The sequence below is a fragment of the Scylla paramamosain genome, unplaced genomic scaffold, assembly GCF_035594125.1.
Source record: "Scylla paramamosain isolate STU-SP2022 unplaced genomic scaffold, ASM3559412v1 Contig2, whole genome shotgun sequence".
NCBI classification, from domain to species: domain Eukaryota; kingdom Metazoa; phylum Arthropoda; class Malacostraca; order Decapoda; family Portunidae; genus Scylla; species Scylla paramamosain.
In genome coordinates, this window is record NW_026973667.1 from 1,661,811 (window position 1) to 1,682,825 (window position 21,015).

General features: G+C 40.5%; 2 protein-coding genes across 11 annotated transcripts; both read right to left on the reverse strand.

Annotated features, from left to right (window-relative positions):
• Positions 1-249: 249 nt before the first annotated feature.
• LOC135096043 (uncharacterized) lies at positions 250-12,788 on the reverse strand. Of its 9 annotated transcripts, XM_063997246.1 has the most exons (7): positions 12,654-12,788; positions 8,156-8,210; positions 7,272-7,373; positions 4,855-5,026; positions 2,847-2,942; positions 2,269-2,403; positions 250-1,049 (listed from the first exon to the last, which is right to left on the reverse strand). In XM_063997246.1, the coding sequence occupies exons 5-7, from the start codon at positions 2,849-2,851 to the stop codon at positions 839-841; spliced, it is 351 nt and encodes a 116-aa protein (XP_063853316.1). In that variant the 5' UTR covers positions 2,852-2,942; positions 4,855-5,026; positions 7,272-7,373; positions 8,156-8,210; positions 12,654-12,788; the 3' UTR covers positions 250-838. The 9 variants fall into 9 exon arrangements, with proteins under 9 accessions (XP_063853316.1, XP_063853325.1, XP_063853318.1 ...); XM_063997255.1 differs by lacking the exon at positions 12,654-12,788 and having other exon boundaries at positions 7,272-7,318; positions 8,156-8,253; XM_063997248.1 differs by lacking the exons at positions 7,272-7,373; positions 12,654-12,788 and having other exon boundaries at positions 8,165-8,311.
• LOC135096042 (uncharacterized) lies at positions 8,635-20,391 on the reverse strand. 2 transcript variants are annotated; one of them, XM_063997245.1, is made up of 7 exons: positions 20,233-20,391; positions 17,758-17,929; positions 15,727-15,822; positions 15,142-15,276; positions 12,663-13,922; positions 10,196-10,367; positions 8,635-9,450 (listed from the first exon to the last, which is right to left on the reverse strand). In XM_063997245.1, exons 3-5 carry the CDS (start codon positions 15,729-15,731, stop codon positions 13,700-13,702), a joined length of 363 nt encoding a protein of 120 aa, XP_063853315.1. In that variant the 5' UTR covers positions 15,732-15,822; positions 17,758-17,929; positions 20,233-20,391; the 3' UTR covers positions 8,635-9,450; positions 10,196-10,367; positions 12,663-13,699. The 2 variants fall into 2 exon arrangements, with proteins under 2 accessions (XP_063853315.1, XP_063853314.1); XM_063997244.1 differs by having other exon boundaries at positions 12,607-13,922.
• Positions 20,392-21,015: the final 624 nt, after the last annotated feature.

Sequence of the window (21,015 nt, forward strand, 5' to 3'; positions counted from 1 at the left end):
TATTGACATATTATCAAGTAATAATTCAAATAATATAAATATCATCACTTCCTCACTGCCCTTTTCCCATTGAACACCCCCTTCGTGGTTATGAATGCAAATTTATCTCACAGCTGTACCGTGTCACCGCAGCAAACGTAGGAACCAGCGCAGGATAGACTCAACTAAAATGCTCCTACACTCTCTCTCTCTCTCTCTCTCTCTCTCTCTCTCTCTCTTTTTCTCTCTCGGTGGAATTAAAAGCAGTAATAATCTTCATGTTTATTGTCACCTCTGGCATGAACAAGTAACAGAAAACGGGAATATTGATGTAATAAGTTTACATTATAAAAAAAAATATATATAAAAAAAAAAAAATACAGAAAATAAAATAAAAATAATAATAATTAAATAAATGATCCTTGCAAGTACTTAGACACACTAAGAAGTAATAATAAATAAATAAACTGGATATTAAGTCAAAGAAGTGAAAAAAAGGAAAAATGAAAAAAATGATCTTAAATAAAAAAATGATCTTAAAAATAATGACAAATAAATAAACTGAATATAAAATCAAAAGAAATTGATAAAAAACATCAATAATATTAAGCTTTTCTCTTCCTAATGCAAGAAAAAAGCTTTTTCCTTATTGTAGTATTAAATTTAAGCTTCCACTCTTCTGGTAACTTAAAATACTTAAAACAGCTTAATATCCGCCAGGCTGATAAAACTCTCAATTTAAGCCTTTTTTTCGGCCTTATTACTGTATTTAAGCTTTCTCCTTCCTTCCACAAACCTAAAATACTCAAAATAACATTAAAACAACCTAAAAACACCTAAAAAAAAAATTAAAGCTGCCTCAAAACACTAAAAAAAACAGATGCTCAGCTCGTATCTCGAAGCCTCGGTCCAAATATTCAGTGAAGGATAGTCTGACCAGAGAAGCGTTCAGTATTGCAGGAATTTTCTGCATTTCCTTCATCTCTAGGCCTCCCACCTTCACTGCCCCTCCTTCAGGCATCCCCAAGGCTCCTTCACCCCACTCCGTGTGGTATCCGAAGCTCTCCATCCTGTAATATTGGCAGAAATGTTAGACACATCAAAATACCTACAAAATTCTTGTCTCGTGCTCTCTCCTTACTAGGGATTGGAAAATTGCGGGAAATTTGAATGTTAACTTTTTGAGTCCCCAGGAAGGAGAGACCGCAAAAGTTGAAGTTATATGGGTTTTCAAAGGGTGTTTTTACAGTTCTAGTGACAGATTAATAAGATTTCAGCATTCAAAAGCCTCTAGTTGAAGGGATAAGGGTTTTTAAGGGTGTTTTTATGGTTCTAGTGGCAGATTAACAAGATTTCAGCATTCAAAAGGCTCTAGATGAAGTTATATGGGTTTTTAAGGGTATTTTTATGGTTCTAGTGACAGAGTAATAAGATATCAGCATTCAAAAGGCTCTAGATGAAGTTATATGGGTTTTTAAGGGTATTTTTATGGTTCTAGTGAAAGATTAACAAGATTTCAGCATTCAAAAGGCTCTAGATGAAGCGACACGGGTTTTTAAGGGTGTTTTTACGGTTCTAGTGACAAAGTAATAAGATATCAGCATTCAAAAGGCTCTAGATGAAGTTATGTGGGTTTTCAAGGGCGTTTTTACGGTTCTAGTGACAGATTGATAAGATTTCAGCATTCAAAAAGGCTCTAGTTCAAGGGATACGGGTTTTTAAGGTGTTTTTACGGTTCTAGTGACAGATTAACAAGACTATCATTCAAATGGCTGTAGATGAAGTGACACGGGTTTTTAAGGGTATTTTTAGGGGCATTTCAAGAGAGTTTTAGGGCCATTTCAAGACAGTTCAGGGAATTTAGGGGCATTTCAAGACAGTTCAGGGAATTTAGAGGCATTTGAAGATAGTTCAGGGAATTTAGGAACATTTCAAGACAGTTTAGAGAATTTTAGGTGCATTTCAAGACAGTTCAGGGAATTTAGGGGCATTTCAAAACAGTTCAGGGAATTTTAGGGGCATTTCAAGACAGTTCAGGGAATTTAGGTTCATATTAAGACAGTTTAGGGGCATTTCAAGACAGCTCTGGGAAATTTAAGGGCATTTCAAGACGGTTCAGGGAATTTTAGGGACATTTCAAAACAATTTGGCATGTTTTTGGTCTGCTGCTAGAGAATAAAGACAATTTAATAAGCAATTTAAGACAGCCCTCTTCCTCCTCCTCCTTCCCCTCACCCCCCAACATACCTTAAGGGCCTGGGCAAGAGCAGAATAGGGCCACTGCCTCACCTCTGACACCCCCTTGGCCTTCTGCTGCAGGAAGTTAGAGACTGCCATGTCCACCGAGCCGCCCCCAGGGACCAGACGGGGCTCCTGGGCCAAGTTCCGGGCCACTCCAAGGGCGTCCTGAAGGTTCCTCTCCACCTGTGGGTATGGGGCAGGTCAGGTCAGGTCAGGTATTTATTTATTTATTTATTTTTATTTATTTATTTTTTTTTTATTTTTTTTTTAGGTTGTTACAAGTAGATTTTGTTTATTTGGGTGTTTCTGGGTAGAAATGGGTTTTTTTTTGTTTCTAGCACAGAAATGGGTGTTTTTTGGTTTGATTATGGAGAAAATAGGTGTTTTGGGGTTAATTATGGTGAAAATGAGTGTTTTTTTGGGTGTTTAAGGGGAGAAATGGCAGTATTTTTCAGTTTTTAGGGTAGAAATGGGCATTTTTTGAAGTGATTAGGGTGGAAATGAAAAAAACAAACAATTAAACCGAATCTCCTCCCCCCCAAAAAAAAAACACAAAACACAAAAAACACAAAAAACTTTAAATCAAACCAACTTAAACACTCCCGGCCATCCAACAGCACCCTCACCTCATTCAGGATATCCTTGCTGGGTCCCCTGAGCAGCACCGTGCACGCCTTGGGGTCCTGGCACTTGGTGATGAATGTAAAATACTCATCACCAATCTGTGGGAAAGTAATGGGTGGTAAGTGAAGGGTGGAGAGGGGGCTGGAGTGGACTGGGGGAGGCTGGGGTGGACTGGAATGTAAAATACTCATCACCAATCTGTGGGAAAGTAATGGGTGGTGAGTGAAGGGTGGAGAGGAGGCTGGAGTGGACTGGGGGAGGCTGGGGTGGACTGGGAGAGGCTGGGATGCACTGAGAGAGGCTGAGATGGAGTAAGAGAGGCTGGGGTGGACTGAGAGGCTGGACTGGGAGAGGCTGGGATGCACTGGGAGAGGCTGAGATGGAGTAAGAGAGGCTGGGGTGGACTGAGAGGCTGGACTGGGAGAGGCTGGGATGCACTGGGAGAGGCTGGGATGCACTGGGAGAGGCTGGGGTGCACAGCGAGAAGCTGGGGTGGACTGAGAGAGGCTAGGATGCATTGGGGGAGGCTGGGGTGGAATGGGAGAGGCTGGGATGCACTGGGAGAGGCTGGGATACACTGAGAGAGGATGGGAGGAAGGGAGGAAGCATAGAATTTAATTATTTTTTTTTATTTTCTCTCTTCCTCACACACAACAAAAAATACTCTCTCTCTCTCTCTCTCACACACACTAAAATACACTCTTTCTCTTTCTCTCTTGCATCAGAACAGGTTAGGTTAAGTTAGGTTGGGTTAGGTTAGGATAGGTTAAGTTTGGTTAGGTTTGGTTAGGTTAGGTTAAGTTAAATTTGGTTAGGTTAGGTTTGGTTACGTTAAGTTAGGTTAGGTTAGTTTAGGTTAAGTTAGGTTAGGTTAGGTTAAGTTAAGTTTGGTTAGGTTAGGTTTCCATTCAGTTACTTAAGATTAACATGAAATTATATTTACATTCATTCAGTTAATTAATATCACTTTACACCCAATACACCTCAAAAACACACACGAACACCACATCACAAAACACCCCAAAACACCAAAACACACGCAAAACACCTAAAAACATACACAAACACCCAAAAAAGCACACACAAACACGCCTAGGATTACCCATGACTTAAACCTTCCTTGGTTAGTGGTAAGGAAGGCGTGGACTCCACCAGCGGACACCAGGAGGCAGGAGTGGGTGAAAACAAGGGTAAGGTTTTTTAAGGATGTTTATACGGTTCTAGTGACAGATTAGCAAGATTTCAGCATTCAAAAGGCTCTAGATGAAGTTATATGGGTTTTTAAGGGTGTTTTTATGATTCTAGTAACAGATTAACAAGATTTCAGCATTCAAAAGGCTCTAGATGAAGTTATATGGGTTTTTAAGGGTGTTTTTATGATTCTAGTGACAGATTAACAAGATTTCAACATTCAAAAGGCTCTAGATGAAGCGCCACGGGTTTTTAAGGGTGTTTTTATGGTTCTAGTGACAGATTAACAAGATTTCAGCATTCAAAATCTCTAGATGAAGCGACACGGGTTTTTAAGGGTGTTTTTACGGTTCTAGTGACAGATTACAAGATTTCAGCATTCAAAAGGCTCTAGATGAAGTTATATGGGTTTTAACGGTGTTTTTACGATTCTAGTAACAGATTAACAAGATTTCAGCATTCAAAAGGCTCTAGATGAAGTTATATGGGTTTTTAAGGGTGTTTTTATGATTCTAGTGACAGATTAACAAGATTTCAACATTCAAAAGGCTCTAGATGAAGCGCCACGGGTTTTTAAGGGTGTTTTTACAGTTCTAGTGACAAATTAATAAGATTTCAGCATTCAAAAACTCTAGTTGATGTGACACTCTCTTCTCTCTTCTCTCTCTCTCACAAACACACATTCTTCGCTTTCTCTCTCTCTCACAAACGCGCACACACAAAATCTCTCTCTCTTTCTCTCTTTCCTTTCCCATCTATCTCCCTCACAAACACACAAACCTGCCCCTCACACACACACACACACACACACACACACACCTTATAAGGCTCGGGGACAGGTGCGACAAACTCCTCATGTATGTTGTCATATTTCTCAAAGTCCGTGAAGAGATTACAGAGAAACGTGTGCTGCTTGTCTAGCTTGTAATTGTTCCTCTGCCTCACTGCCTCCTCTGCTGCTGCCCTGTCCTTGAACTCCAGACATATGTACCTGAAATTGTGCGGCAGGTGAGGGATGGGGTGGTGACAGTGGGGGAAGGGGGTAGAAGGGGCGAGGAGGGGGAACAGGAAGTGTTTTGAGTGTAGATTATGTTAAGATTGGTTGTAGTAGTAGTAGTAGTAGTAGTAGTAGTAGTAGTAGTAGTAGTTACACACCAAAATACCTACAAAACTCTTGTCTTTTGAGTTCCTAGGAAGGAGAGAGCGCAAAACTCACCCAAACACATCCAAAACACACTCAAAACATCCAAAACACACCCTAAACACACCAAAATACTCACAAAACTCACCCAAACACACTCAAAACAACCAAAACACACTCAACACACCAAAATCTCCAGAAAACTCACCCAAACACACTCAAAACATACCCAAAACACACCCAAATACACACAAAACTCATCCAAACACACCCAAAACACACTTAAAACATCCAAAACACCCACATCACCACAGAATACACAACTAACACACCCAAACGCACCCAGAACACTCCACACACACTCAAATACACCCAAAAGACGCCACACACACCCAAAAACTTACCCAAAACACTTAAAACACCCAAAATAAACTCAAGACACACTCACACTCACTCAATACACCCTCAAACACACCAGAACACTCCACAATACACTCAAAACACTCCACAACACTCAAAACACACAAAATACACCTAGAAATAACCTAAACCACACTTGAACACCAAAAATTCACCCAAAACACACTGATAACAGCTAATATACACCCAAAACACTCTTCAACACGCCTAACACACACTCAAAACACCCCACAACACTCCCAAATACACCTAAAACACACTTAAAGGACCCAAAACACACCAAATAATAGAGAATGGCAGCGCATCAGGGGTAACTAAGCTAAAGATTGTCTTCTTGCCATTTACATGTTTTGTCTCCTCCTCCTCCTCCTCCATTTCTCCTTATTTCTTCCTCCTCCTCCTCCTCCATTTCTCTTATTTTCCTCCTTCTACTACTACTATCTACGTACCTGAGTTTATAAACAGCTGGAAATACTTGGAAAACACTGGAAATTACGGTAAATATTGACCAAGAGACACTGGAGCCGGAGAAGTCCCAGTCTGCTGATGACGTCACAGGCGAGAGCCCCTGGCCGCTGGTTTACGTACGTAACGCATTTCATTTTGAAACTGACATTTACAAAAAATGAAGCTAGGCTGGAATGCATTCTATTTTATGATTTGATAATTACTTAAATTAATATTCACAGTATCAAAACATCTCCAGCCTGAGTAGTTGTAAAGAAATATCAACACAAATATGGAAAAAGTGTTGGAACTTTTGACACCATTAAAACCATTCAAAAGTCCGCCCATTTCACTTTACACCAGTAAAAAAACAATTCAAAAAATCGAAACTATTTTTTAAAGCAATGCAAAGTTAGTTACAAGCTGAAATAGAAAAATAAGGGATCTACAAAATGACAAAATCACCACTTTTAACGGAATTAAAAACCATTTTAAAATGCACATACTCAACTCAACAGGAACGCAAAACATTTTAAAAATCATAAACGATTTTTTAAAGCAATAAAAGCTTCACTACAGCCTCAAATAAAAAAGCCAAGGACCGGGGTGGGTAAAAATAACCGTGAAAACGGCCCCATATTTACGTCAAAAAACTACACAAAATTCAGCCCAGTTACTTAACTGAAGCAACAAAAACACTTCAACAGCAACAAAATATTTTTAGAAACCATAAAAACTTACTATAGAAGCCAAATAAAGTAATTGAGGAAAATATAAAAAATATTGGAACCCACAGGCCGGAACATGTCCTCGGGGCCGACCTCAGTGGAGGAGCCGGCGGCCATGTTGCCTTATTTATTACTTCCTGACACCAAAACCAGGCAATGGCGGATATATCTGACCAGCGCATATGAAAGCTAGACATGTGGCTGTATCTTGTGATATGTTGGGCTTACAATAAGTGAGAGACAAGGCAAATAATGGCTGAAAACACTGACGCCCGGCCTGTACCTCAGCTGACAGCTTCTTTACATGTTGACGATCCTTCAATATTCGCCTAAATTTCCAACTGTTTCCAGACTCAGATGTAAACAAAACCTAAATATAAATGAATAACCCTAAAAAATACCTAAATAACGAAAAAAGCCTTAATAGACGGCTACAAGACACTACAGGGAGGAGGAGGGAGAAGCTGTGAAGGCAGTGAGGCTGGCACCGCTGGGCTCACCTTACTACTCATGGCTCTCTGGTGCTCCGTGGCACCGCTGGGCTCACCTTACGTACTCATGGCTCTCTGGTGCTGCGTGGCGGTGCTTGGTACAGGGAGAAGCTGCCGGGAATACGGAAACACTTATTACCAGAGTGTGTGGGGCAAGACTGACCAGGGCCAAAACACTCCAGCCAGCCGCTCACTCTCCCAAGCGCCACCTGTGTCTGCTTCTCCACCCTCTCTCTCCCCCCCCACTCTCACACACACACACACACACACACACACACACACAAAAGTTGACATATTATCAAGTAATAATTCAAATAATATAAATATCATCACTTTCTCACTGCCCTTTTCCCATTGAACACCCCCTTCGTGGTTATGAACGTAAATTTCTCTCACAGCTGTACCGTGTCACCGCAGCAAACGCACGAACCAGCGCAGGGTAGACTCAACTAAAATGCTCCATGTTGCCTTATTTATTACTTACTGACACCAAAACCAGGCAATGGCGGATATATCTGACCAGCGCATATGAAAGCTAGACATGTGGCTGTATCTTGTGATATGTTAGGCTTACAATAAGTGAGAGACAAGGCAAATAATGGCTGAAAACACTGACGCCCGGCCTGTACCTCAGCTGACGGCTTGTTTACATGTTGACGACCCTTCAATATTCGCCTAAATTTCCAACTGTTTCCAGACTCAGATGTAAACAAAACCTAAAAATAAATGAATAACCCTAAAAAATACCTAGATAACGAAAAAAGCCTTAATAGACGGCTACAAGACACTACAGGGAGGAGGAGGGGGAAGCTGTGAAGGCAGTGAGGCTGGCACCGCTGGGCTCACCTTACTACTCGTGGCTCTCTGGTGCTCCGTGGCACCGCTGGGCTCACCTTACGTACTCATGGGTCTCTGGTGCTGCGTGGCGGTGCTTGGTACAGGGAGAAGCTGCCGGGAATACGGAAACACTTATTATCAGAGTGTGTGGGGCAAGACTGACCAGGGCCAAAACACTCCAGCCAGCCGCTCACCCTCCCAAGCGCCACCTGTGTCTGCTTCTCCACCCCCTCTCTCCCCCCCAACTCTCACACACACACACACACACACACCAAAAAAAAATAAATAAATAAATATTGACATATTATCAAGTAATAATTCAAATAATATAAATATAATCACTTCCTCACTGCCCTTTTCCCATTGAACACCCCCTTCGTGGTTATGAATGCAAATTTATCTCACAGCTGTACCGTGTCACCGCAGCAAACGCACGAACCAGCGCATGATAGACTCAACTAAAATGCTCCTACACACTCTCTCTCTCTCTCTCTCTCTCTCTCTCTCTCTCTCTCGGTGGGATTAAAAGCAGTAATAATCTTCATGTTTATTGTCACCCCTGGCATGAACAAGTAACAGAAAACGGGAATATTGATGTAATAAGTTTACATTAAAAAAAAAAAAAAAAAAAAAAAAAAAAAAAAAAAAAAAAAAAACGTACAGAAAATAAAATAAAAATAATAATAATTAAATAAATGATCCTTGCAAGTACTTAGACACACTAAGAAGTAATAATAAATAAATAAACTGGATATTAAGTCAAAGAAGTGAAAAAAAGGAAAAATGAAAAAAATGATCTTAAATAAAAAAATGATCTTAAAAATAATGACAAATAAATAAACTGAATATAAAATCAAAAGAAATTGATAAAAAACATCAATAATATTAAGCTTTTCTCTTCCTAATGCAAGAAAAAAGCTTTTTCCTTATTGTAGTATTAAATTTAAGCTTCCTCTCTTCTGGTAACTTAAAATACTTAAAACAGCTTAATATCCGCCAGGCTGATAAAACTCTCAATTTAAGCCTTTTTTTCGGCCTTATTACTGTATTTAAGCTTTCTCCTTCCTTCCACAAACCTAAAATACTCAAAATAACATTAAAATAACCTAAAAACACCTAAAAAAAAAAATTAAAGCTGCCTCAAAACACTAAAAAAAACAGATGCTCAGCTCGTATCTCGAAGCCTCGGTCCAAATATTCAGTGAAGGATAGTCTGACCAGAGAAGCGTTCAGTATTGCAGGAATTTTCTGCATTTCCTTCATCTCTAGGCCTCCCTCCTTCACTGCCCCTCCTTCAGGCATCCCCAAGGCTCCTTCACCCCACTCCGTGTGGTATCCGAAGCTCTCCATCCTGTAATATTGGCAGAAATGTTAGACACATCAAAATACCTACAAAATTCTTGTCTCGTGCTCTCTCCTTACTAGGGATTGGAAAATTGCAGAAAATTTGAATGTTAACTTTTTGAGTCCCCAGGAAGGAGAGACCGCAAAAGTTGAAGTTATATGGGTTTTCAAAGGGTGTTTTTACGGTTCTAGTGACAGATTAATAAGATTTCAGCATTCAAAAGCCTCTAGTTGAAGGGATAAGGGTTTTTAAGGGTGTTTTTACATTTCTAGTGGCAGATTAACAAGATTTCAGCATTCAAAAGGCTCTAGATGAAGTTATATGGGTTTTTAAGGGTATTTTTATGGTTCTAGTGACAGAGTAATAAGATATCAGCATTCAAAAGGCTCTAGATGAAGTTATATGGGTTTTTAAGGGAATTTTTATGGTTCTAGTGAAAGATTAACAAGATTTCAGCATTCAAAAGGCTCTAGATGAAGCGTCACGGGTTTTTAAGGGTGTTTTTACGATTCTAGTGACAAAGTAATAAGATATCAGCATTCAAAAACTCTAGTTGATGTGACACTCTCTTCTCTCTTCTCTCTCTCTCTCACAAACACACATTCTTCGCTTTCTCTCTCTCTCACAAACGCGCACACACAAAATCTCTCTCTCTCTTTCTCTCTTTCCTTTCCCATCTATCTCCCTCACAAACACACAAACCTGCTCCTCACACACACAAACACACACACACACACACACACACACACACCTTATAAGGCTCGGGGACAGGTGCGACAAACTCCTCATGTATGTTGTAATATTTCTCAAAGTCCGTGAAGAGATTACAGAGAAACGTGTGCTGCTTGTCTAGCTTGTAATTGTTCCTCTGCCTCACTGCCTCCTCTGCTGCTGCCCTGTCCTTGAACTCCAGACATATGTACCTGAAATTGTGCGGCAGGTGAGGGATGGGGTGGTGACAGTGGGGGAAGGGGGTAGAAGGGGCGAGGAGGGGGAACAGGAAGTGTTTTGAGTGTAGATTATGTTAAGATTGGTTGTAGTAGTAGTAGTAGTAGTAGTAGTAGTAGTAGTAGTAGTAGTAGTTACACACACCAAAATACCTACAAAACTCTTGTCTTTTGAGTTCCTAGGAAGGAGAGAGCGCAAAACTCACCCAAACACATCCAAAACACACTCAAAACATCCAAAACACACCCTAAACACACCAAAATACTCACAAAACTCACCCAAACACACTCAAAACAACCAAAACACACTCAACACACCAAAATCTCCAGAAAACTCACCCAAACACACTCAAAACATACCCAAAACACACCCAAATACACACAAAACTCATCCAAACACACTTAAAACATCCAAAACACCCACATCACCACAGAATACACAACTAACACACCCAAACGCACCCAGAACACTCCACACACACTCAAATACACCCAAAAGACGCCACACACACCCAAAAACTTACCCAAAACACTTAAAACACCCAAAATAAACTCAAGACACACTCACACTCACTCAATACACCCTCAAACACACCAGAACACTCCACAATACACTCAAAACACTCCACAACACTCAAAACACACAAAATACACCTAGAAATAACCTAAACCACACTTGAACACCAAAAATTCACCCAAAACACACTGATAACAGCTAATATACACCCAAAACACTCTTCAACACGCCTAACACACACTCAAAACACCCCACAACACTCCCAAATACACCTAAAACACACTTAAAGGACCCAAAACACACCAAATAATAGAGAATGGCAGCACATCAGGGGTAACTAAGCTAAAGATTGTCTTCTTGCCATTTACATGTTTTGTCTCCTCCTCCTCCTCCTCCATTTCTCCTTATTTCTTCCTCCTCCTCCTCCTCCATTTCTCTTATTTTCCTCCTTCTACTACTACTATCTACGTACCTGAGTTTATAAACAGCTGGAAATACTTGGAAAACACTGGAAATTACGGTAAATATTGACCAAGAGACACTGGAGCCGGAGAAGTCCCAGTCTGCTGATGACGTCACAGGCGAGAGCCCCTGGCCGCTGGTTTACGTACGTAACGCATTTCATTTTGAAACTGACATTTACAAAAAATGAAGCTAGGCTGGAATGCATTCTATTTTATGATTTGATAATTACTTAAATTAATATTCACAGTATCAAAACATCTCCAGCCTGAGTAGTTGTAAAGAAATATCAACACAAATATGGAAAAAGTGTTGGAACTTTTGACACCATTAAAACCATTCAAAAGTCCGCCCATTTCACTTTACACCAGTAAAAAAACAATTCAAAAAATCGAAACTATTTTTTAAAGCAATGCAAAGTTAGTTACAAGCTGAAATAGAGAAATAAGGGATCTACAAAATGACAAAATCACCACTTTTAACGGAATTAAAAACCATTTTAAAATGCACATACTCAACTCAACAGGAACGCAAAACATTTTAAAAATCATAAACGATTTTTTAAAGCAATAAAAGCTTCACTACAGCCTCAAATAAAAAAGCCAAGGACCGGGGTGGGTAAATATAACCGTGAAAACGGCCCCATATTTACGTCAAAAAACTACACAAAATTCAGCCCAGTTACTTAACTGAAGCAACAAAAACACTTCAACAGCAACAAAATATTTTTAGAAACCATAAAAACTTACTATAGAAGCCAAATAAAGTAATTGAGGAAAATATAAAAAATATTGGAACCCACAGGCCGGAACATGTCCTCGGGGCCGACCTCAGTGGAGGAGCCGGCGGCCATGTTGCCTTATTTATTACTTCCTGACACCAAAACCAAGCAATGGCGGATATATCTGACCAGCGCATATGAAAGCTAGACATGTGGCTGTATCTTGTGATATGTTAGGCTTACAATAAGTGAGAGACAAGGCAAATAATGGCTGAAAACACTGACGCCCGGCCTCTACCTCAGCTGACGGCTTCTTTACATGTTGACGATCCTTCAATATTCGCCTAAATTTCCAACTGTTTCCAGACTCAGATGTAAACAAAACCTAAATATAAATGAATAACCCTAAAAAATACCTAAATAACGAAAAAAGCCGTAATAGACGGCTACAAGACACTACAGGGAGGAGGAGGGGGAAGCTGTGAAGGCAGTGAGGCTGGCACCGCTGGGCTCACCTTACTACTCATGGCTCTCTGGTGCTCCGTGGCACCGCTGGGCTCACCTTACGTACTCATGGGTCTCTGGTGCTGCGTGGCGGTGCTTGGTACAGGGAGAAGCTGCCGGGAATACGGAAACACTTATTATCAGAGTGTGTGGGGCAAGACTGACCAGGGCCGCCCAAAACACTCCAGCCAGCCGCCCACCCTCCCAAGCGCCACCTGTGTCTGCTTCTCCACCCCCTCTCTCCCCCCCAACTCACACACACACACACACACACACACACCAAAAAAAAAAAATAAATATTGACATATTATCAAGTAATAATTCAAATAATATAAATATCATCACTTCCTCACTGCCCTTTTCCCATTGAACACCCCCTTCGTGGTTATGAATGCAAATTTATCTCACAGCTGTACCGTGTCACCGCAGCAAACGTAGGAACCAGCGCAGGATAGACTCAACTAAAATGCTCCTACACACTCTCTCTCTCTCTCTCTCTCTCTCAGTGGGATTAAAAGCAGTAATAATCTTCATGTTTATTTTCACCCCTGGCATGAACAAGTAACAGAAAACGGGAATATTGATGTAATAAGTTTACATTATAAAAAAAATATATATATATAAAAAAAAAAAATACAGAAAATAAAATAAAAATAATAATAATTAAATAAATGATCCTTGCAAGTACTTAGACACACTAAGAAGTAATAATAAATAAATAAACTGGATATTAAGTCAAAGAAGTGAAAAAAAGGAAAAATGAAAAAAATTATCTTAAATAAAAAAATGATCTTAAAAATAATGACAAATAAATAAACTGAATATAAAATCAAAAGAAATTGATAAAAAACATCAATAATATTAAGCTTTTCTCTTCCTAATGCAAGAAAAAAGCTTTTTCCTTATTGTAGTATTAAATTTAAGCTTCCACTCTTCTGGTAACTTAAAATACTTAAAACAGCTTAATATCCGCCAGGCTGATAAAACTCTCAATTTAAGCCTTTTTTCGGCCTTATTACTGTATTTAAGCTTTCTCCTTCCTTCTACAAACCTAAAATATTCAAAATAACATTAAAACAACCTAAAAACACCTAAAAAAAAAAATTAAAGCTGCCTCAAAACACTAAAAAAAAACAGATGCTCAGCTCGTATCTCGAAGCCTCGGTCCAAATATTCAGTGAAGGATAGTCTGACCAGAGAAACGTTCAGTATTGCAGGAATTTTCTGCATTTCCTTCATCTCTAGGCCTCCCTCCTTCACTGCCCCTCCTTCAGGCATCCCCAAGGCTCCTTCACCCCACTCCGTGTGGTATCCGAAGCTCTCCATCCTGTAATATTGGCAGAAATGTTAGACACATCAAAATACCTACAAAATTCTTGTCTCGTGCTCTCTCCTTACTAGGGATTGGAAAATTGCGGGAAATTTGAATGTTAACTTTTTGAGTCCCCAGGAAGCAGAGACCGCAAAAGTTGAAGTTATATGGGTTTTCAAAGGGTGTTTTTACGGTTCTAGTGACAGATTAATAAGATTTCAGCATTCAAAAACCTCTAGTTGAAGGGATAAGGGTTTTTAAGGGTGTTTTTACGGTTCTAGTGGCAGATTAACAAGATTTCAGCATTCAAAAGGCTCTAGATGAAGTTATATGGGTTTTTAAGGGTATTTTTATGGTTCTAGTGACAGAGTAATAAGATATCAGCATTCAAAAGGCTCTAGATGAAGTTATATGGGTTTTTAAGGGTATTTTTATGGTTCTAGTGAAAGATTAACAAGATTTCAGCATTCAAAAGGCTCTAGATGAAGCGACACGGGTTTTTAAGGGTGTTTTTACGGTTCTAGTGACAAAGTAATAAGATATCAGCATTCAAAAGGCTCTAGATGAAGTTATGTGGGTTTTCAAGGGCGTTTTTACGGTTCTAGTGACAGATTGATAAGATTTCAGCATTCAAAAAGGCTCTAGTTCAAGGGATACGGGTTTTTAAGGTGTTTTTACGGTTCTAGTGACAGACTAACAAGACTATCATTCAAATGGCTGTAGATGAAGTGACACGGGTTTTTAAGGGTATTTTTAGGGGCATTTCAAGAGAGTTTTAGGGCCATTTCAAGACAGTTCAGGGAATTTAGGGGCATTTCAAGACAGTTCAGGGAATTTAGAGGCATTTGAAGATAGTTCAGGGAATTTAGGAACATTTCAAGACAGTTTAGAGAATTTTAGGTGCATTTCAAGACAGTTCAGGGAATTTAGGGGCATTTCAAAACAGTTCAGGGAATTTTAGGGGCATTTCAAGACAGTTCAGGGAATTTAGGGGCATATTAAGACAGTTTAGGGGCATTTCAAGACAGCTCTGGGAAATTTAAGGGCATTTCAAGACGGTTCAGGGAATTTTAGGGACATTTCAAAACAATTTGGCATGTTTTTGGTCTGCTGCTAGAGAATAAAGACAATTTAATAAGCAATTTAAGACAGCCCTCTTCCTCCTCCTCCTTCCCCTCACCCCCCAACATACCTTAAGGGCCTGGGCAAGAGCAGAATAGGGCCACTGCCTCACCTCTGACACCCCCTTGGCCTTCTGCTGCAGGAAGTTAGAGACTGCCATGTCCACCGAGCCGCCCCCAGGGACCAGACGGGGCTCCTGGGCCAAGTTCCGGGCCACTCCAAGGGCGTCCTGAAGGTTCCTCTCCACCTGTGGGTATGGGTCAGGTCAGGTCAGGTCAGGTATTTATTTATTTATTTATTTTTATTTATTTTTATTTTTTATTTTATTTTTTTTTTAGGTTGTTACAAGTAGATTTTGTTTATTTGGGTGTTTCTGGGTAGAAATGGGTTTTTTTTTGTTTCTAGCACAGAAATGGGTGTTTTTTGGTTTTATTATGGAGAAAATAGGTGTTTTGGGGTTAATTATGGTGAAAATGAGCGTTTTTTTTGGGTGTTTAAGGGGAGAAATGGCAGTATTTTTCAGTTTTTAGGGTAGAAATGGGCATTTTTTGAAGTGATTAGGGTGGAAATGAAAAAAACAAACAATTAAACCGAATCTCCCCCCCCAAAAAAAAAAAAAAACACAAAACACAAAAAACACAAAAAACTTTAAATCAAACCAACTTAAATACTCCCGGCCATCCAACAGCACCCTCACCTCATTCAGGATATCCTTGCTGGGTCCCCTGAGCAGCACCGTGCACGCCTTGGGGTCCTGGCACTTGGTGATGAATGTAAAATACTCATCACCAATCTGTGGGAAAGTAATGGGTGGTAAGTGAAGGGTGGAGAGGGGGCTGGAGTGGACTGGGGGAGGCTGGGGTGGACTGGAATGTAAAATACTCATCACCAATCTGTGGGAAAGTAATGGGTGGTGAGTGAAGGGTGGAGAGGAGGCTGGAGTGGACTGGGGGAGGCTGGGGTGGACTGGGAGAGGCTGGGATGCACTGAGAGAGGCTGAGATGGAGTAAGAGAGGCTGGGGTGGACTGAGAGGCTGGACTGGGAGAGGCTGGGATGCACTGGGAGAGGCTGAGATGGAGTAAGAGAGGCTGGGGTGGACTGAGAGGCTGGACTGGGAGAGGCTGGGATGCACTGGGAGAGGCTGGGATGCACTGGGAGAGGCTGGGGTGCACAGCGAGAAGCTGGGGTGGACTGAGAGAGGCTAGGATGCATTGGGGGAGGCTGGGGTGGAATGGGAGAGGCTGGGATGCACTGGGAGAGGCTGGGATACACTGAGAGAGGATGGGAGGAAGGGAGGAAGCATAGAATTTAATTATTTTTTTTTATTTTCTCTCTTCCTCACACACAACAAAAAATACTCTCTCTCTCTCTCTCTCACACACACTAAAATACACTCTTTCTCTTTCTCTCTTGCATCAGAACAGGTTAGGTTAAGTTAGGTTGGGTTAGGTTAGGATAGGTTAAGTTTGGTTAGGTTTGGTTAGGTTAGGTTAAGTTAAATTTGGTTAGGTTAGGTTTGGTTACATTAAGTTAGGTTAGGTTAGTTTAGGTTAAGTTAGGTTAGGTTAGGTTAAGTTAAGTTTGGTTAGGTTAGGTTTCCATTCAGTTACTTAAGATTAACATGAAATTATATTTACATTCATTCAGTTAATTAATATCACTTTACACCCAATACACCTCAAAAACACACACGAACACCACATCACAAAACACCCCAAAACACCAAAACACACGCAAAACACCTAAAAACATACACAAAAACCCAAAAAAGCACACACAAACACGCCTAGGATTACCCATGACTTAAACCTTCCTTGGTTAGTGGTAAGGAAGGCGTGGACTCCACCAGCGGACACCAGGAGGCAGGAGTGGGTGGAAACAAGGGTAAGGTTTTTTAAGGATGTTTATACGGTTCTAGTGACAGATTAGCAAGATTTCAGCATTCAAAAGGCTCTAGATGAAGTTATATGGGTTTTTAAGGGTGTTTTTATGATTCTGGTAACAGATTAACAAGATTTCAGCATTCAAAAGGCTCTAGATGAAGTTATATGGGTTTTTAAGGGTGTTTTTATGATTCTAGTGACAGATTAACAAGATTTCAACATTCAAAAGGCTCTAGATGAAGCGCCACGGGTTTTTAAGGGTGTTTTTATGGTTCTAGTGACAGATTAACAAGATTTCAGCATTCAAAATCTCTAGATGAAGCGACACGGGTTTTTAAGGGTGTTTTTACGGTTCTAGTGACAGATTACAAGATTTCAGCATTCAAAAGGCTCTAGATGAAGTTATATGGGTTTTTAACGGTGTTTTTACGATTCTAGTAACAGATTAACAAGATTTCAGCATTCAAAAGGCTCTAGATGAAGTTATATGGGTTTTTAAGGGTGTTTTTATGATTCTAGTGACAGATTAACAAGATTTCAACATTCAAAAGGCTCTAGATGAAGCGCCACGGGTTTTTAAGGGTGTTTTTACAGTTCTAGTGACAAATTAATAAGATTTCAGCATTCAAAAACTCTAGTTGATGTGACACTCTCTTCTCTCTTCTCTCTCTCTCACAAACACACATTCTTCGCTTTCTCTCTCTCTCACAAACGCGCACACACAAAATCTCTCTCTCTCTTTCTCTCTTTCCTTTCCCATCTATCTCCCTCACAAACACACAAACCTGCTCCTCACACACACAAACACACACACACACACACACACACACACACACACACACACCTTATAAGGCTCGGGGACAGGTGCGACAAACTCCTCATGTATGTTGTCATATTTCTCAAAGTCCGTGAAGAGATTACAGAGAAACGTGTGCTGCTTGTCTAGCTTGTAATTGTTCCTCTGCCTCACTGCCTCCTCTGCTGCTGCCCTGTCCTTGAACTCCAGACATATGTACCTGAAATTGTGCGGCAGGTGAGGGATGGGGTGGTGACAGTGGGGGAAGGGGGTAGAAGGGGCGAGGAGGGGGAACAGGAAGTGTTTTGAGTGTAGATTATGTTAAGATTGGTTGTAGTAGTAGTAGTAGTAGTAGTAGTAGTAGTAGTAGTAGTAGTAGTAGTAGTTAGACACACCAAAATACCTACAAAACTCTTGTCTTTTGAGTTCCTAGGAAGGAGAGAGCGCAAAACTCACCCAAACACATCCAAAACACACTCAAAACATCCAAAACACACCCTAAACACACCAAAATACTCACAAAACTCACCCAAACACACTCAAAACAACCAAAACACACTCAACACACCAAAATCTCCAGAAAACTCACCCAAACACACTCAAAACATACCCAAAACACACCCAAATACACACAAAACTCATCCAAACACACCCAAAACACACTTAAAACATCCAAAACACCCACATCACCACAGAATACACAACTAACACACCCAAACGCACCCAGAACACTCCACACACACTCAAATACACCCAAAAGACGCCACACACACCCAAAAACTTACCCAAAACACTTAAAACACCCAAAATAAACTCAAGACACACTCATACTCACTCAATACACCCTCAAACACACCAGAACACTCCACAATACACTCAAAACACTCCACAACACTCAAAACACACAAAATACACCTAGAAATAACCTAAACCACACTTGAACACCAAAAATTCACCCAAAACACACTGATAACAGCTAATATACACCCAAAACACTCTTCAACACGCCTAACACACACTCAAAACACCCCACAACACTCCCAAATACACCTAAAACACACTTAAAGGACCCAAAACACACCAAATAATAGAGAATGGCAGCGCATCAGGGGTAACTAAGCTAAAGATTGTCTTCTTGCCATTTACATGTTTTGTCTCCTCCTCCATTTCTCCTTATTTCTTCCTCCTCCTCCTCCTCCATTTCTCTTATTTTCCTCCTTCTACTACTACTATCTACGTACCTGAGTTTATAAACAGCTGGAAATACTTGGAAAACACTGGAAATTACGGTAAATATTGACCAAGAGACACTGGAGCCGGAGAAGTCCCAGTCTGCTGATGACGTCACAGGCGAGAGCCCCTGGCCGCTGGTTTACGTACGTAACGCATTTCATTTTGAAACTGACATTTACAAAAAATGAAGCTAGGCTGGAATGCATTCTATTTTATGATTTGATAATTACTTAAATTAATATTCACAGTATCAAAACATCTCCAGCCTGAGTAGTTGTAAAGAAATATCAACACAAATATGGAAAAAGTGTTGGAACTTTTGACACCATTAAAACCATTCAAAAGTCCGCCCATTTCACTTTACACCAGTAAAAAAACAATTCAAAAAATCGAAACTATTTTTTAAAGCAATGCAAAGTTAGTTACAAGCTGAAATAGAAAAATAAGGGATCTACAAAATGACAAAATCACCACTTTTAACGGAATTAAAAACCATTTTAAAATGCACATACTCAACTCAACAGGAACGCAAAACATTTTAAAAATCATAAACGATTTTTTAAAGCAATAAAAGCTTCACTACAGCCTCAAATAAAAAAGCCAAGGACCGGGGTGGGTAAATATAACCGTGAAAACGGCCCCATATTTACGTCAAAAAACTACACAAAATTCAGCCCAGTTACTTAACTGAAGCAACAAAAACACTTCAACAGCAACAAAATATTTTTAGAAACCATAAAAACTTACTATAGAAGCCAAATAAAGTAATTGAGGAAAATATAAAAAATATTGGAACCCACAGGCCGGAACATGTCCTCGGGGCCGACCTCAGTGGAGGAGCCGGCGGCCATGTTGCCTTATTTATTACTTCCTGACACCAAAACCAGGCAATGGCGGATATATCTGACCAGCGCATATGAAAGCCAGACATGTGGCTGTATCTTGTGATATGTTGGGCTTACAATAAGTGAGAGACAAGGCAAATAATGGCTGAAAACACTGACGCCCGGCCTGTACCTCAGCTGACAGCTTCTTTACATGTTGACGATCCTTCAATATTCGCCTAAATTTCCAACTGTTTCCAGACTCAGATGTAAACAAAACTTAAATATAAATGAATAACCCTAAAAAATACCTAAATAACGAAAAAAGCCGTAATAGACGGCTACAAGACACTACAGGGAGGAGGAGGGGGAAGCTGTGAAGGCAGTGAGGCTGGCACCGCTGGGCTCACCTTACTACTCATGGCTCTCTGGTGCTCCGTGGCACCGCTGGGCTCACCTTACGTACTCATGGCTCTCTGGTGCTGCGTGGCGGTGCTTGGTACAGGGAGAAGCTGCCGGGAATACGGAAACACTTATTACCAGAGTGTGTGGGGCAAGACTGACCAGGGCCAAAACACTCCAGCCAGCCGCTCACTCTCCCAAGCGCCACCTGTGTCTGCTTCTCCACCCTCTCTCTCCCCCCCCACTCTCACACACACACACACACACACACACACACACACACACACACAAAAGTTGACATATTATCAAGTAATAATTAAAATAATATAAATATCATCACTTCCTCACTGCCCTTTTCCCATTGAACACCCCCTTCGTGGTTATGAACGTAAATTTCTCTCACAGCTGTACCGTGTCACCGCAGCAAACGCACGAACCAGCGCAGGGTAGACTCAACTAAAATGCTCCATGTTGCCTTATTTATTACTTACTGACACCAAAACCAGGCAATGGCGGATATATCTGACCAGCGCATATGAAAGCTAGACATGTAGCTGTATCTTGTGATATGTTAGGCTTACAATAAGTGAGAGACAAGACAAATAATGGCTGAAAACACTGACGCCCGGCCTGTACCTCAGCTGACGGCTTGTTTACATGTTGACGATCCTTCAATATTCGCCTAAATTTCCAACTGTTTCCAGACTCAGATGTAAACAAAAACCTAAAAATAAATGAATAACCCTAAAAAATACCTAGATAACGAAAAAAGCCTTAATAGACGGCTACAAGACACTACAGGGAGGAGGAGGGGGAAGCTGTGAAGGCAGTGAGGCTGGCACCGCTG